The sequence below is a fragment of the Hipposideros armiger genome, unplaced genomic scaffold (assembly GCF_001890085.2).
Source record: "Hipposideros armiger isolate ML-2016 unplaced genomic scaffold, ASM189008v1 scaffold_47, whole genome shotgun sequence".
NCBI classification, from domain to species: domain Eukaryota; kingdom Metazoa; phylum Chordata; class Mammalia; order Chiroptera; family Hipposideridae; genus Hipposideros; species Hipposideros armiger.
In genome coordinates this window covers 3250145-3266733 of record NW_017731397.1, presented here as the reverse complement: position 1 = coordinate 3266733, position 16589 = coordinate 3250145, and the positions used below count along the sequence as shown (strand labels likewise).

The window sequence follows — 16589 nt, the reverse complement described above, 5'->3', positions numbered from 1 at the left end:
AGTGCTGTGGCTGGAACCTTTGATCTTGAGTCACACTCCAGCATATGGTGCTACTAAACATAATCCCAGTGTAAATCTTTATAGAAAATTACAGAGACTCTGAAAAGGGGATGGACGCTTCCTTCCTCTAATTTCCTTTCCTGCCATGTTCCTGGTCTTAAGTAAAAAACATTTGGTCTTTTGATGAAATCTGCAAACACTTTGAGGATATTTACACTGTATAGAGTCAATTACTGGACTGTCCAAGATTATTTCCATTACTGAGATTGACAGACTGTTTCTTGCCAGGATACAGGCACAGTTTTCCGCGGCATGGGTATGAAATTGCCTCCCTATCCAGTGACTTGAGAATAAAGAGACATCTGCAGCTCAGGGGGAGAGTTGACGAGTCGGAGTGGGGGGTGCTTGACACATGTACATCCAGGTTTTGATAATAAATCGCTGAACTTGTACAGGATGAATCGGTAATCTTTAAGGTCAATACTCATCAAAGGAGGCGCTCCCCCACAAACATTTTCAAGCCATTAATTATAACCATTCAGATCAGGTTGTGAGAAAAATAGTAACGTTTTAAGAATCAAATTCCCTTCCAATATAGCTGTCAGCCCATCAAAGAGAGTGGACGACAATTTCCCAATTATAAATTGAAAACGAAACTCCTGTTTTGTCAAGGCTGGTCATCCTTGCCCTCTCACCAAGGTTCTGTTGTTAACTCTGAGGAACTGTCAGGCTCCTGGACCCAGAGAAACAGATGCCAGGCAAGCTTGCAATCTAGAAGAACTTGGGACCCAGGAAAGCTTTGTGTGTTGCATCACATGGTTACTGATGATTGTGCCCAAACCTTAAGCAAATTGTTTTTAATAATGTAGCTATTTAAAAAAAAAAAGACATCTGAAGGACTATTCAAAACATTTAATCAAGTACAGACGAGTCCACTTTCAGCTGGTGGACACTGGCACAGCTGGGCTGGTTGTTCACAACTTCTATCTGCCCTGGGCAGGCAGTGCCAGACCTCGTTGGCTGGTGCTCTTACTGTATCAGTTGTTAAATATTTTGAACGTCACCCCAACTGGTCTCATTCGTTGTACATACAGGCGTGTATCAACAGGGAGCCTAGCAAGGTCCAACTGTAAGAACCTGGAGTCAGAAGCCAATGGTTTAGATTGTGGTCTGCACACTCTCATTACAGTGGTGGATCACTCCAGAAGTCAGCTAACTTCTCTAGCTCTTAGCATCCTCTCCTCCGAACTGGAGATATGACTAACCCTCACCTAACTGCCTCATGAGACATACATTGAGGCTCAAACCAGATTTGAGATATGAAAGCATTTGTTGATAAAACTTTTTTATTAATTTCAAAGATATATACATAGTAATTGTACATCATTTAGAAAATGCCAGAGAGTGTACATAATTATTCATTCTCTCACCATGTAAAGACAATAACTGTTGACATTGTGAACAACTTTCTTCCAGGTTTTACCAAAACCCTTCGACAACTCAACAACAGCTGTGAGTACCACAAAAAAGAAATAAAACAAGGCTGCTGTTCCAACTAGGTGGGGATACAAACGGCTAAATAAATGTTATTACTGTAGTATGAAGAAATCCCAATAAAAGAATAATGGAAAGTTGTGCCGTAAAACACAATTACCGGTGTGGTTCTCAGAGATGACAAATATTTTAGAGTACTTATTTAGACATAAGAGATACTTTGATACCTAAAGCATTTCCTTAGGCTACTGACTCAGTACTATTCTCAGGGAGGACCCCGTTATATGACTGCTATAAAATTTCACTTACACAAAAACAAACTTTATACCATGACCATAAACAGTATGTGGATTTGCCTTATTGCCTAAGTCATGCTGCTCAGTCAACAACTGCCTTTCCGTTTTTAGCTTGCCAGGAGCGCTACAGTCCTTGAAGCTATGCAGTCTGTGTGTACACGCTGGTTTCAAACAATCAGGCATCTTTGAGCTGATGGATACGGATTTTCCTTGGACATAAAACCCCATGTGTTGGGAGCAGTCACCTTGTTAACGGCCTTACACGCATACAGTGTTAGGTGGACTGATGCTTTCTTTCCACAGAGGTTTCAGTTCTTCTTTTCTTCTCTAAAGGTCATTGCTATCACAGCAAATGGTGCCATGGTATGTATCTAGGACGGTGCCATCCTCCAGGATTATCATCTCACATGCATTTAACTCTCAGCCATGCCAAGCCTTGTCTCACTCCTCTTTCTATCCCCAAACTCCTAATAAAGGAGACGCAGGTCTGCGCGGGCCCCTAAGAATTCTCGTTCAGGGACAGTACCTAAGATAAAACCTGGGAAATGTGCTAAGTGAAGGCCCCCAGCCCTCTTCTGGACGTGCTGCATTGCATTCTCTGGGGGTGGGCCTAGCGTCCTGTATTTGTAATAAGCTCCTCAGTCTCCTCTGCTGTAAAATGGGGCTGACAATAGTTCCTATCTCACGAGGTAGATGCGGAAAGAAATGAGTTCCTTTAGGCAGAGTGCCTGGACCACTGGTTGGCACTCAGCTCTGAGTAAGTGCCCACCATCGCCATTGTTGTTATTCTAATATGATCTGCCAATCGTGAACCGGTGTTTCGGAAATACCATCTATTACTTTTCTCAAAAATTATGTGCATGTAAAAATCATCTGGTGGTTTATAAATGCAGGTGCTGGGGCTTTGCCCCCAGAGATTCTGATTTAATAAGGCGGATATCTAGCCAGGGATCTGCATGCCTGTATTTCCTTAAGGGGGAAAATGGGGAATCAGCAGATACACTGTAAACCAGGGGTACTCCTTTTCACATTCCTAATCCCCAAGGCAAAGACACTTGTCTCTCAGACTGGGGCAGTGAGGAGGCCCATTCAGCTAGAGAGAGTTCGGGGGCCATTTGATAACATGCCAAGGGACCACTGGGGTCTCTTGATTTCCTACTTCATCTGTCAGGGGCCATACTGCCTGTCTGGGGTTGGCTCACATGAGCTGAGGAAGCAGCTGCCGTCCCTGCAGGCTGCCCTGAGTGAGCTCCGGAAAGCTGCTCCCGCCAAGCTTGGCAGGCCCACCTCTCCCTGCAGGGGTGGGGGCTGGGCCTGAGTGCTCCTCCTGTAACCTCTCCTGCACCAGGGCAGCCTGGGCCAACGAAGGCCAGCTCCAGGGGCCACAGAAGACATGGCTAGAGAGCCTTTCCTGCCTCTACAGCTGCCATTCAGTGGAGCCACAGGTTGCTTGGGAAGAAAGCAGTGTACATCCCTGGTCCCTGGCAAGCTCAGGAAGATTCCATGCCCGGGCAAGAACGCCTGAGAACCCTTACAACACGTATATGTGTCATGGTACCAGTCCAAACTTGCCTGTGTTCCTGACCTCTGCAATCACCCCCCCGTGTGCTTGAGATTTATAGAGCGGGCTTTCCCAAATGAAGTGACAAAGCTCGTGTTTGTCTTATGAACAGCACTCTTTTCTGGATGTCCACTTGTGTTTATGCAAATTATACATTTAAGCATAATCAATACTTGAACCTCCTGGGAACTGATCAAGCCTGGATCCACCCATAAACAAAGACATTACATAGTTAAGAGACAGGCATTTAAATGGAGACAACTGTGGCCTTGCTTTTACTAAAAAAATTATTGTTTTTTATAGAAAATTAGGTATAGGCCCTGTTATAATAAAATAGAATTAACATTTTTAAAAAATGCTTTCCTGCAAACTCCTGTAATTTTCCTCCCTGTTCTCTCTAAATCCATGTACTTTCTCCTCCTAAAATGCTACATAGGGACAGGCCTGTCTCAAATATTTGCGAAGCCTGAGGTTAGTGTGTGAGAGAAAACCCCTGGCCTGGGACCCCACCCCTCACCCCCTCAGCTCTGACTCCAGAATTACCAGGAGTCTCCCAGAGGCCTCCTGGGCATACCAGGGGAAATCCCAGCCCACACCTCCAGATTCTTTTTACATAGCTTCCCTTTGGCCTTCTCTCAGTCCCAGGGGTAAATAGACTTGTGGCATGAATGGTCACCAGGAGGACAGATGGGGAAAAGGCCTGCACAGACTTAGGCAGTCGAGTCGAGGAATTCCAGGGTCCCAGGAGCTCTGAGCAGGGACACGGCCAGAGGAGGACTAGAACATGACCCTGTAAATTACAGGGTTCAGGATAGGGCCCCAGGTTGCCCTATTCTAAGAGTGATGCTGTATATACAGAATCTATACAACATATATATAGTCTATTTTATATATGTGACTATCTTGGTCTAGATGTTCTATCACACATGTCCCACACAAACCGCCGCAGATTCCAAGGTTCCAGAAGGCAAGAACTAGACAGATGACATTTTCTTTGTACAGCACCTGGTTTACTTAGGCAGAGATACCTCTTGATGTTGCAGCGTGGGTGCGATCAGGTCAACTGTCCGCTGGAAATCCTCAAAGGGGAATAAGGAATATTTATTTGGAAGCCATTGTACGAGCAAGGGTTATGTGATACTATCAAAAAATACAGATGTCAAAAAAAATCTCACCAATAAAGATTCAGACAGACGTTCTGGAGGTTCCTAAATCACTCTCTTGCTACCCCCCTGAGCGCCCTGCTCACCTGCTTCTAGGTATTGCAATACTCAGCACTTCCTGACCCTGGAAGCCTTCCTCTGCCATCAGTCCAGGCAGAGGTCCCCTCCTCTGGGCTCAGCTCTTACAACTGGCACTGCATTGCTCCTTGCCCATCAGTCTCCTTATGAAGCTGTTGCCCCTGAGGCCTGGTACTGTATCTTATCAGCCACAGCATTCCCATGTTCGTCCTGGGGCTTGGCACACGCTCAATTCTCATTAGATGCCTCTTGCCTGGTAACTAGCTGTAATAAGGATTCCAGTTTTGGAGTTGCTTTTACAGCTCTTTACTTCTTTATTACCAGGGGCTCTAAGTGCTGCTGGATTCAAGCAAAATACCACTTTAACTCTTGGAAGAGAAAGATGGTCTGAAAACAAATCACACATCTCACTGTGTAGCATTACAGACATGGAGACCATTGGAGATACACACGAAAACCACATAAATGTATTCTACATTGTCAGCTTCTTGAGGGGAAGATATGTCTCTTTCCTTTAATTTTCCACAGAGTAGGTTCTTAAAATTACATTTTCTGAACACTTTGGGGGTAGGGTGGACTGAGAAAAAGGGCCTTTATTTTTAGCAAGATAGTTTGTGTGAACAAATAATAATTAACAGCTCTTTCTTCTTGCCCATTCTCATTCTCAGCAGAGGCTGCCCTCAAAGGAGCGATTGATAAATGCTCCATTCTCTATTGATAATAAATGAGAAGACTTCCCTAACTAAGCCAGGCCTGAGAACTTTGGGGCCTAAAGACTCTGAAGATCACTGCAAGCCCAGACATAAAGGGGAGCACACCCTCCCCCACTCCCACCCCCGCAGGGAGCAGTTACCAGAGGTTCTGGAAAGGTTATTTTTTATATATGCACACGTGCAGGGCTGTAAGACTGGAGGAGAATTAATGGGACTAAATCACCGAAATCTGACAGAGGCACTTTCACGGTGGTAGAACCAGTTCTGAGCTTTCTCCATGCTCTAGCCTAGAGCAGGGCCAAGCAAATAACTCAGTTCAGATCCCTAAAGGGGGCGGTGCCTCTCTTCCGCTACCATCGACGTCAAAAACCCAAACACGCAACAGTTAGAATGGGTCGAACTAGCCTCTGCTGACAGTAGCCCGCCGACAGCTCTTTGCAGACAAACTGTGCTCCCCCAAACTTCTGTACAATGCTGGCGGACTCCGTGCTGCCCGAACTTCCCGCAGGGTGGTACCTGGAAGAGCAAGTGACTTAAAAACCGGTAAAACAAGCCGCGCTCCTACTGCTCCGAAGAGACTGGTGTGCTCGTCTAAAATAAAAAGGTCTCTGTCTGCAAATCCCGTTTGCTCGGCCGGTAATCCACCCCCGCCCCCAGCCCAGCGTGTCCGCCTCGTACAGCTGTTTTTAATCCCTACTTTTCTCACTTGGCGTCCCGGGCTCGGACTGACCAGACGCGAAGCCACTTAGCGTTTCCTCCTCCCCCTGCCGGGGTCTATCCTCCCTCCGCCGTCTCCTCTTTCCACGCCTGCATCCCCGGGGGGCAGAGTGTGGGAAGAACGAATTTCCGCCCGGTTTCCTCGCCACTCGCCGACTTGGGTCCCTTCCGGACGCAGCCTGCGCACTCCGGCTCCTCCCCCGGCTGTTCCACTGAGGCCGCACTCGCAGTCCCGGACCCCGAACGAGGAGGTGCGGGCTGCGGGGGCTGAGCAGCTGGGGCGCAGCAGCCAAGCCGCGCCCCAAGCAGCTCTTGGAAAGGCTCCCGCCTGCAGCTGGGGAATCCACTCGGCGGGGAGAATCCGTGCCAGGGAATCCAGCTCTCCGGACTCGAGCTGCAAACAAAAAGCTCAGTTCTTGCTCCCCCTCTCCGCCCCACGACGCGCACCCGGAGAAACATTTTTCTGCAGAAATGCAACAAGTAGCACCCGGAGCTCGCGCAGCGTCCTGCGCCGCCTGACTTGGCTGAGCGAAGCCCGCCTGCAGAGACCCGGGCCAGCCACCGGACAAAGGGCGGAGGAGGGGCTGGACCGCGGAGCGGAGTCCGAAAGAGGCCATTTAGCGACTCTGGCCAGGCCAAGGGGAATGCAGAGGAGACACAGAGCCGGAGGGCCAAGAGAACGATCGGGCCGCTGCACGCTGGGCGGCCGGCGATGGAGGCTGCCCGCGCCGTGCGCTTCCTGCTTGTGGTGTGCGGCTGCCTCGTACTCCCACCGCGGGCCGAGTCCGTGTGCCCGGAGCGCTGCGACTGCCAGCACCCCCAGCATCTCCTGTGCACCAACAGGGGGCTCCGCGCCGTGCCCAAAACCAGCTCGCTGCCGAGCCCCCAGGACGTGCTCACCTACAGCCTTGGCGGCAACTTTATAACCAACATCACAGCCTTCGACTTCCACCGCCTGGGACAGCTCAGACGGCTGGACCTGCAGTACAACCAGATACGCTCTCTGCACCCCAAGACCTTCGAGAAGCTCTCGCGACTGGAGGAGCTCTATCTAGGGAACAACCTCCTGCAGGCGCTCGCCCCAGGCACGCTGGCCCCGCTGCGCAAGCTGCGTATCCTCTACGCCAACGGAAACGAGATCAGCCGCCTGAGCCGCGGCTCTTTCGAGGGCCTGGAGAGTCTGGTCAAGCTGCGGCTGGACGGGAACGCCCTGGGGGCACTGCCGGACGCGGTCTTCGCCCCCTTGGGCAACTTGCTCTACCTACATCTGGAGTCCAACCGGATCCGTTTTCTGGGCAAGAACGTCTTCGCCCAGCTGGGCAAGCTGCGCTTCCTCAACCTCTCTGCCAACGAGCTGCAGCCCTCCCTACGCCACGCGGCCACCTTCGCACCGCTGCGTTCACTCTCCACCCTCATCCTCTCGGCCAACAGCCTGCAGCACCTCGGGCCGCGAGTCTTCCAGCACCTGCCGCGCCTCGGCCTACTCTCGCTCAGAGGCAACCAGCTCACGCACCTCGCGCCGGAGGCCTTTTGGGGCTTGGAGGCCCTGCGTGAGTTGCGCCTGGAGGGCAACCGGCTGAGCCAGCTGCCGGTGGCGCTGCTGGAGCCGCTGCACAGCCTGGAGGCGCTGGACCTGAGCGACAACGAGCTGTCGGCTCTGCACCCCACTATCTTTGGCCACCTGGGCCGGCTGCGCGAGCTCAGTTTACGCGACAACGCGCTCAGCGCCCTCTCCGGGGACATCTTCGCTGCCAGCCCGGCCCTCTACCGCCTGGATCTAGATGGCAACGGCTGGACCTGCGACTGCCGGCTGCGGGGCCTGAAGCGATGGATGGGCGACTGGCACTCGCAAGGCCGGCTTCTCACCGTCTTTGTGCAGTGTCGCCACCCCCCGGCCCTGAGGGGGAAGTACCTGGATTACCTGGACGAACAGCAACTGCAGAACGGGACTTGTGCGGATCTCTCTCCTTCCGTTTCCCCGACCGCCGACGGCAAGCGGTGGTCCTTACCCACTGCTACCGAGGAGGAGATGGCGCCCCCTGCAGGTGGCCTCGCGGAGGAGCTGCCCCCGCAGCCTCAGTCCCAGCAGCGGGGGCAGCTACTGACCGGGGCCGCCTGGGATGGGACAGCCAGGGAGCTCTTGAGCAACCGCAGCGCCCTGAGGCTGAGCAGACGGGGCCCAGGCCTCCAGCAGCCGGGCCCCTCCGCTGCTGCTGCCGAGGGATGGGCTCCACAGCCCCTGGACCTGCTCGAAAAGCCCGAGCTGGGACGTCCGACTCTGGTCGGTCCTGACCATGCAGAGCCCACCCCGACGGCCGCGCCCGACTCTGCGCCCGCCGGCGACCCCTGGCAGCATGCGGCGAAGCAGCTTCTGGCCGCTCAGCAGCAGGAGAGCGCCGCCCAGTCCCACGGCGGGGTCGGCCTACCGCCGCTGGTGTCCGATCCGTGTGACTTCAACAAGTTCATTCTGTGCAACCTAACGGTAGAGGCGGTGGGCGCCGACAGCGCCTCGGTACGCTGGGCCGTGCGCGAGCACCGCAGCCCCCGGCCGCTGGGCGGCGCGCGCTTCCGTCTGCTCTTCGATCGCTTTGGCCAGCAGCCGAAATTCCACCGCTTCGTCTACCTGCCCGAGCGCAGCGACTCGGCCACTCTGCGCGAGCTGCGCGGAGACACCCCCTACCTGGTGTGCGTAGAGAGTGTGCTTGGGGGCCGCGTCTGCCCGGTGGCCCCCCGCGACCACTGCGCAGGGCTGGTCACCCTGCCGGAACCTGGGGGCCGGAATAGCGTCGACTACCAACTGCTGACCTTGGCCCTGCTGGCGGTGAATGCGCTGCTAGTGTTCTTGGCCTTGGCTGCCTGGGCGTCACGCTGGCTGCGGAAGAAGCTGCGAGCCAGGCGAAAGGCAGGGGCTCCTGTCCACGTGCGCCACATGTACTCCACCCGACGGCCCCTGCGCTCAATGGGCACCGGCGTGTCTGCTGATTTCTCTGGATTCCAGTCGCACCGGCCGCGTACCACCGTGTGCGCGCTCAGCGAGGCGGACCTCATTGAGTTCCCGTGTGACCGCTTCATGGACAGTGGGGGCGGTGGCGCGGGAGGCAGCTTGAGGCGGGAGGACCATCTCCTGCAGCGATTTGCGGACTAGATCCAGGGCCTCCACATCTCATTGGCCTTGAGGAGCTACCTCTCCGGTGGGCCCCTCAACCCACTGAAGGGGACAATCTCGTTGTTATCATGTCTTTTCCTTTCCCTCCTTTTGCGCACTTGCCAGAGGGGCCAAAGGGAACAGACAGACGATTTGGTGCCACCCCCCCAAATCCCAGTACTCACTCATGAAGTAAATGGATGGTACTTGGTGGTCAAGTCCAAGAATAGGGGACACATGGATGGATGATGGGGTCCAGAGGTGGGAGTTCTTTTTTACGCAGAGACCTTGGCGCAGCTATGAGAATGGCTGTTGTGGTATTGCAATGCAATAATAGCCTGACCCCTTTTCGAGTAGAAAAGGATGCTTGTTCTTCTAACATGAACAGAAAGAGATTTTGATGCATGCTGTTTTTATTTGTTCACTGTCCAACAGAGGAGTTTGGGTTCTACTTAAGGGAAAAGGAACTTACCACCATTACAAAGGAGGTTTGGCAAGGGACTCCACTGGTATGGTGGTCTTTGCCAAGGAGGATGATTTAAACAGGTGGTAAAATTTAACACACTCGTCAAGGAACTCTTTAATGGTGGTTAATAGAACATTCAGGATAATTTAATGTTTAAATAATTAGAGACGCTATTTTTTTTTCAACAATGTGAAGAGCTCTGACATTTAACAAACTGACCAATAAACTCAAGGACTCGTTTAGTTGAGCTGGGAGTTCAACTATTTTCTTTTTAACATGAGCACCACAAGAACGTTTGCTGACCTTGGGGTTCACTAAAGATTACATACTTTCTCTGGAGAAGGCTGCATGCAAGACTTCTCTGTCAGGGTTGCTCCTGTGGCTTTTTAATTTTATTTTTTTCAAAACCTGTATATGTAAAAGGCGATTTCAATGCCAGACTTGATAAAAGAATGTACCATGTATGTGAATGATGACCCCATAGGGAACAGCAGTGTTGTGGTGTGCTTTACCGCATCTCTGACAGTGTGTTCAGATTGGAATAAATGGGATGTGGTACTTCACGTGCTTTTATCAGTGACACTCAGTGACTGTGCCCCCTTACCCTCTAGTCGCACAGTTAAGTGGTAAAAGTAATTTCCTAATGGGGAGCAAGAGGTGATTGTCAACTGATAGTGTGATGTTTGATCACATTAATGTCTTAATCTATATGAACTGGTAGAAGGGAAGAAATTATTGGGGGGAAAAATGTGAAAAAAAATGTACATCAGTGGTTGTCTGTTTCTACTCAAACCAGAAGATTGTTATGCGTACTTAAACCTCACTGTGAAATAATTCTATATTTTGCAAATTAATCCCTCCACTACCCAGTGTTTTACCGTGTTATTAAATCGTATCTTTTAGTTAATTGCAGTATTTCTTTTAAATGTTTTTTTGTTTGTTTTAAACGTACAGTTAGGCTCCTTTATTTGCTCTGTTGTTTTCAACTATTTGAGATGCTTTCGTTCCCTGATATTTATGAAGTACATGTTTATCACTAAATGTAGTGCTTTGGTTTACATGAGTAATTTTGTGTGTGGTCTGAAAATGTAGTCACTACGAGGGTGTGCATGGTTATATTGACCATGGTTATGGAGCAATTGGCAGAGTAGGGTGCCATGGTGGCCACTGCACTGGTGCTAAGGCTGACAGTAATCTTCTGTTTAGGGCCTTAAGCCCCTGAGGGTCCTGATGACTCAGGGAATCTATCACAGTCCAGGGGTCCTTCACCCCCAGTCCACTCCTTTTATGTTTGGCCTCCATCGAACCAGGCCTGCCCTTGTCCCGACAGCTGAGAGGGAACTTAGGGAAATAAATGAGCTGATCTTTGTTTATGTTCAGATGAATAAATGTCCAGACCACTTAAAGTACAGCTGCTTTTCTGGCAGTCTTATCTGTGGGGCCAAAACTTAATAAACCACAGGAAATAGACTGTCATTCTTAGTTTGCTGCCAGAGCTTGTTTCAGATTCCAAGATTATTGGTACGTGGGAGAGGTGTAGTCGTTTGCTCTTATGTGCAACCTTTGGACTGTCTTGCACCTTTCATGCTCCTAGCTTTTTTTTTTTTTTTCATTCATAGAACAGTTGCATCTCCTAGCTGTTTCTTTGGCACAGAAATGTAATATTGAGTCCCATTTAAGTCTGGAAAAGACCTCTGGTTCTCCCCATGACCCACCTTTTTTACTGCAGGTCATCACTAAAAATGCTTAGTGCCTGGATCTATGTAAAAACAGTTTCACTGGAAAGCCTTTCAGTGGGAAATGACTAAATGTTATACATTGTTGTTCAGTTACGTCAATAAACCCACGTACTGATAGAGATGTGTTATTGTTGGGGTTGACAATATTTTACACTTTCCTAATGATATACCGCGTTTTTCTACAACAGTTTTCATCAATGAAAATGAAACGAAACATGACGTCTTTCTGTCCTCTTTCAAAGCTTTTTCTGTTTTTTCATTTCCCTTTCCAAAGGAACAATGAGATGACTAAAAGCACATGGTCCGCCATGATGTGAAAATGCTGTTAAAACAACAGTGACAGCAATATGATTGGGTCTCAGCAGGCATCAGCTGTTTGAAGGATACTGAATTAAAAGTCAAGCCCTTTGACTGTCACGGTCAATCAGAAGAAGGAATTATCTTGAACTGGAGGTGGAGGTCAACTTTGCCATTACAAAGTTTATGAAAAGATAAAATCCTTAAAGAAAAAAGAATCAACTTTATATGAGGTAGGAGCGTTCAATTAAGGGGCCATAGAAGCAGTCTGGAATGTGAGGGGACCCCTCAGCTCAACCGGTAGGATTATTGCCTTGGGAAGGCAGATCATTTTGTGACGCTGCCCGGTCATAATTAGCATGTGATCAGAACACCTTCACTAATTTGCCACATACTTGAGGTTTTGTGTTGTTTTTTTTTAATACAGCAACATGGGCAGCTACTGTATATTAAGAAGCCGTTAAAATAGACAATGGATTACCTGGTATTTGTAGTTAGTCCCTCCCCGGTCTGCTTCTAAGGCTTGGAGATAAGTGACAAGGAAGCATTCAAAATTGCAGACCCAGGATCAGAACAGACTCCTCCTCAGTCTTACACCTTCACCATCTCAGAGAATTATCAGCACGTGTTTTGTGTCAGGCACTATTGTAAGTCTCATTCCTCACACTACTTCATCCAGTTCTCATAACAAAACCGTTACAATCCTCACAGTAGAGGTGAGGAAACGGAGGCAGAGAGAAGTTGTGTATTCTGACCAAGTTCCCTGAGTGGGGGTGAGGAGGTGATGGAGTCTGGATTGGAAGCCAGGCTGGCTGGCTCCAGACTCCTTACTGTCCATCCTGACACTCTGCCACCTTGTGTGTACATACACATGACCACTGCTAAAACATCAGGGGACTGTTCTTAAGATCCACCATGAATATTCCTCTTTTCACCAATCGAACACTTTAAAAAATCACCTCTAAGTAGCGTGGCCTGTGTTTTCCACCTATTTTTCTTAACCTGTATAATATATCAAGGGCAATTTCCAGTGATACATCATTTGCCCTTAAATATTTAATGAGAGACATGAGGTGAATTTCAACAGCCACAAATGCTTCACTCTGTCTTGACATGGGTGGGTCATGGTTTGTGAGCTCCCTTAGGACAAGGATCCCGTCTTGTATTTCTCTTTGTGTGGTGCCTGGCTAGCTCAGAGTAGAGGTCCTGGCTACCTGCTTATTGGTGAGTGCTACAAGGCACCTGTTCAACCTTTTCCCACTGAGACGCACATGCCAGACACTGTTGACAAAAGTGATATACACTTGTGGGTTGGGTCAGGTCATTTAATAGCTGTAATTTCACCCAAATACACATTCATATGGGAATGGTTGAAAACTGATGGATGCTATGAGATGGTGTGTTTGGGGGTATAATACGATTCCACATTTCTATCTGTAATACAGGAATACCATTCTTAAAGAAGTGAACATTTGGGAAATTTAACACACATTTCCTCCCTTTGTGTACTATGTGTAGATTTCATGTTGCTTAGCAAAAAACCTTGGATTATGTCATCTTTGTGTTGGTATTCCTATCATCTAGCCTCGTGCATTTCACGTAGTAGATTCTCAATAAATACTAGAATGTTTCAAAATGTAAGCGTTAATCCTATTCGGAAGAAGGACGTTACAATAGGAGGAATTGGTCATTGAAGATCTTTTGGATCTACCGAAGCCTGAGCTTTTGCTTTCTAGGACATGGACCAGAAAATCACTGTATACACACTGACTACTTTATTTCCCACCCAGCCCCATTCTTCAGTAACTTCTTCCCCCACAAAATCATGACTGAGACTTTTTTAAAAATTCAAGGCATACCAATAATTTATGAATTTCTTTCTGTACCAGAAAGGCACAATAAGACAAGTGTTTATGTGAGATAAGGGACATCTCAGCAACACTGTGAGGCATGCATTGAAGTACACGCAACTAGTCCCACCAAGTAAACGATTATCTGCAGTTGCCAGGGTGAGCCGTTTCAGTGGCTGATGAGGCTGCTGACCTTGGCATATTTATCATCATTACCCCAGGGAACAGAAACCAATATCTCTATTCTTGTGGATACACATCCATAAAAGGAGGCACAATCCAGTGGAAAAGAATGGGTGTGTATAGGTGTATGTGTGTGTGCATGTGTATGTGTGTACGCATGAGAGAGATCGGTTTCTTACATTTTCTTTCCTCTTTTAACTTTTTTCTATTTTTACTGAAAAGAGAAGATGACATCAGCCTCCAGTCGGCAAGCTCAGATTCACAATAGCTACTCCAGTCTGCAAGACTTCAAGGGGCATAGTTTTTCCTTATAAGGGAGCTGAATAGGGCTGCGCAACATGGACAATCTGTGTTACCATCTCTCAGGCTGTGATTGCCATCTGACTAGGGAGGCCAGAGTTGAGGGATGTGACCTTGGATGCTGCTGGTGCTAGCTGCCTCCCCCCACCCTCTACCCCGGCATGGCGCTAACTGCTTTCTGGCCTGGAGTTTAGGAACAAACTCTGGGACCTGTGCTCACACATAGCACCAAGGTTGTGTAGGTGATAGGTGGAGCAGAGCCCCCTGAAAGCTGTGTGGGAAAGGGCGTGTAAGAAGCGGGCTTGGGTGCTCAGTCCTCTGCAGGTCCGGGACAAGGTTAAGGAAATGAGAGAGGCTTTATTCGCTGAAGGAAGTGGTTGCCATTTTAGTTTGCTAGGGTTGCTGTAACAAAGTAGTACAAACTGGGTGGCTTAAACAACAGAAATGTATTGTCTCATGGTTCTGGAGGCTAGAAGCCCAAGGTCAAGGTGTCCTCAGGTTGGTGCCTTCCGAGAGCTGCGAGAGACACCCAGCTCCATGCTTCTCTCTTAGCTTCTGGTGGTTTTCTGGCAATCCTTGCCACCCTAGTCCTCGGCCTGTAGATACATCAGCCCAGTCTCTGCCTTCATATTCTCGTTGTGTTCTTCCCGTGTGCAATTTTTCCCCTTTTGTAAGAACACTAGTCATATTGGCATAGGGGCCCACTCCACTTTAGTATGACCTCAGTTTAACAATTATTACATCTGCAATTACCCTATTTTAAGATAATGTCACATTCTAAGGCACTGGGGATTAGGACTTCAAGATCTGATTTTTGGGGGGAGGGGGACACAATTCAGCCTATAACAAAATTCAACCTGTTGATGGTTGATTCAGTTGAGAGTCTTTTCCTGATTATTAATTAAAAGAAACAGGGAAGGGACATGAAAACAGGAGAGGAAATGGTGGAGCATTTGATGTTTTTCTAACAAAGCATACAGAGGTGAGAAAGTGAAGCCTGTGGGGCAAAGCAGTAGGACTCCCTCATGATTCATCAGGACAGTCATCTTTAAGAGGACACTGCCAATATCTGAATTGAAATATGATCTTTGGGTCCAAGAGGACTTAAGTCCTCATAAGTCCTCAAAACTTCTGCAAACTGCCAGTGGTATCTGAATTTTAGCTGCCCAGGAAAAATTACCCAAAATCCTTGGCATAATGCCTTCAGAAATATGGGGGCGCTCAGCACCTGAGGAGCCTATCTCCTTTCCTGTGTTCTCAAATCTGGTGGAACTATGTGGGAAGGAGCAGTTCCTTCAGAGGAGGCCGTTGTTTCAACCACTTACCTTCCCAATAGTACAGTGTTTTCAAAATAAATGATCTGCTTCCTTAACATGCCAACGTAGAATGAAATTCAGCTACGATGGAGTGCAGGGTGCCTAGTTAGATGTGTGTATGCATTATCTCAGTCTTCACCGAAGCCAATAATACGAGGTCTGACAATTAAGTTCACAAACTCATCCTAGAAAAAGTGCTGCATACCTCATTGCTGAGTATCGCTATGGTCGCCTTCGAAGTCCTCCCCTTGGGAAGCTAAGCACCAATGCCAGTGCCTAGTCCACCCTTCAAAGCAATTCTGGAACTCTTTTTCTGGAATGGCCGTCAGAGCTGTCGTCATATTACCCTTGATGTCCTGAATGTCCTCAAAATGTCTTCCTTTCAATATTTCCTTTATCCTTGGGTAAAGAAAGAAGTCATTGGGGGCCAGATCAGATGAGTATGGAGGGTGTTCCAATACAGTTATTTGTTTACTGGCTAAAAACTCCTTTCACAGACAGTGTTGTGTGAGCTGGTGCATTGTTGTGATGCAAGAGCCATGAACTGTTGGCCAAAAGTTCAGGTAATCTAACTTTTTCGCGCAGCCTTTTCAGCACTTCCAAATAGTAAAGTTGGTAAACTGTTTGTCCAGTGGGTGCAAATTCATAAGGAATAATCCCTCTGATATCAAAAAGGCTAGCAATATTGTTGCAACAAGTTTGGGAACTTAAGTGTCAGACTTTGTATTATTATTCCCATTTTCCAGATGAAATACTCAAGGCTCAGAGCTCAGCCAGTTGTTCAGGGGCCCACAGGCATCAATCATCAGTTGATTTCTAGGCACTTGGTATTCTTTTCATTCTGCCTCTTTGCTGCCCTCAGTATTTGAGGGTAAATCTTTTAAAGATGTGGATGTGGATTTGAAAAAAAAAAATCTTAAATGTCACATGGAGATAAGAATTTGAGCCTCCAGTGTAAACCGAGGAGGCTGGATTTAGATGACCTCTACTTGTCCATGTAGCCCAAAAATGCAGCTAAAATTATAATTTTTATTTTCCTGTTTTGGATGTAAGCAGGAGAGGATGTGGGCTGTCAATCAGCCTTTTTTTTTTTTTTTTAAGATGGAATTTAAGCATCTCCTTGTGGAATTTCCTGGTTCTCAACCAAGTATGTAGATCCTGTCTCTCAGAAGCTCATCTATTTTTGACTGCAGGGAGATTAGAATCTGGTTATTTGTGGGGGCAATAATTTTGAAGCCTCATGTTTTTCTTTTCTCTTCTTCAAGTGCCCC

General features: G+C 48.2%; 2 protein-coding genes across 4 annotated transcripts; one reads left to right on the top strand and one right to left on the bottom strand.

Moving 5' to 3' along the window:
* Positions 1-1369: 1369 nt before the first annotated feature.
* Positions 1370-6660, bottom strand: LOC109381366 (uncharacterized). Of its 3 annotated transcripts, none has more exons than XM_019639946.1 (2): positions 6003-6660; positions 1370-5821 (listed from the first exon to the last, which is right to left on the bottom strand). In XM_019639946.1, the coding sequence occupies exons 1-2, from the start codon at positions 6637-6639 to the stop codon at positions 5706-5708; spliced, it is 753 nt and encodes a 250-aa protein (XP_019495491.1). In that variant the 5' UTR covers positions 6640-6660; the 3' UTR covers positions 1370-5705. The 3 variants fall into 3 exon arrangements, with proteins under 3 accessions (XP_019495491.1, XP_019495492.1, XP_019495493.1); XM_019639947.1 differs by having other exon boundaries at positions 6012-6660; XM_019639948.1 differs by having other exon boundaries at positions 6036-6660.
* Positions 5828-11493, top strand: TRIL (TLR4 interactor with leucine rich repeats). Its single transcript, XM_019639945.1, has one exon. The coding sequence runs from the start codon at positions 6735-6737 to the stop codon at positions 9165-9167; it is 2433 nt and encodes an 810-aa protein (XP_019495490.1). The 5' UTR covers positions 5828-6734; the 3' UTR covers positions 9168-11493.
* The last annotated feature ends 5096 nt before the right edge of the window (positions 11494-16589 follow it).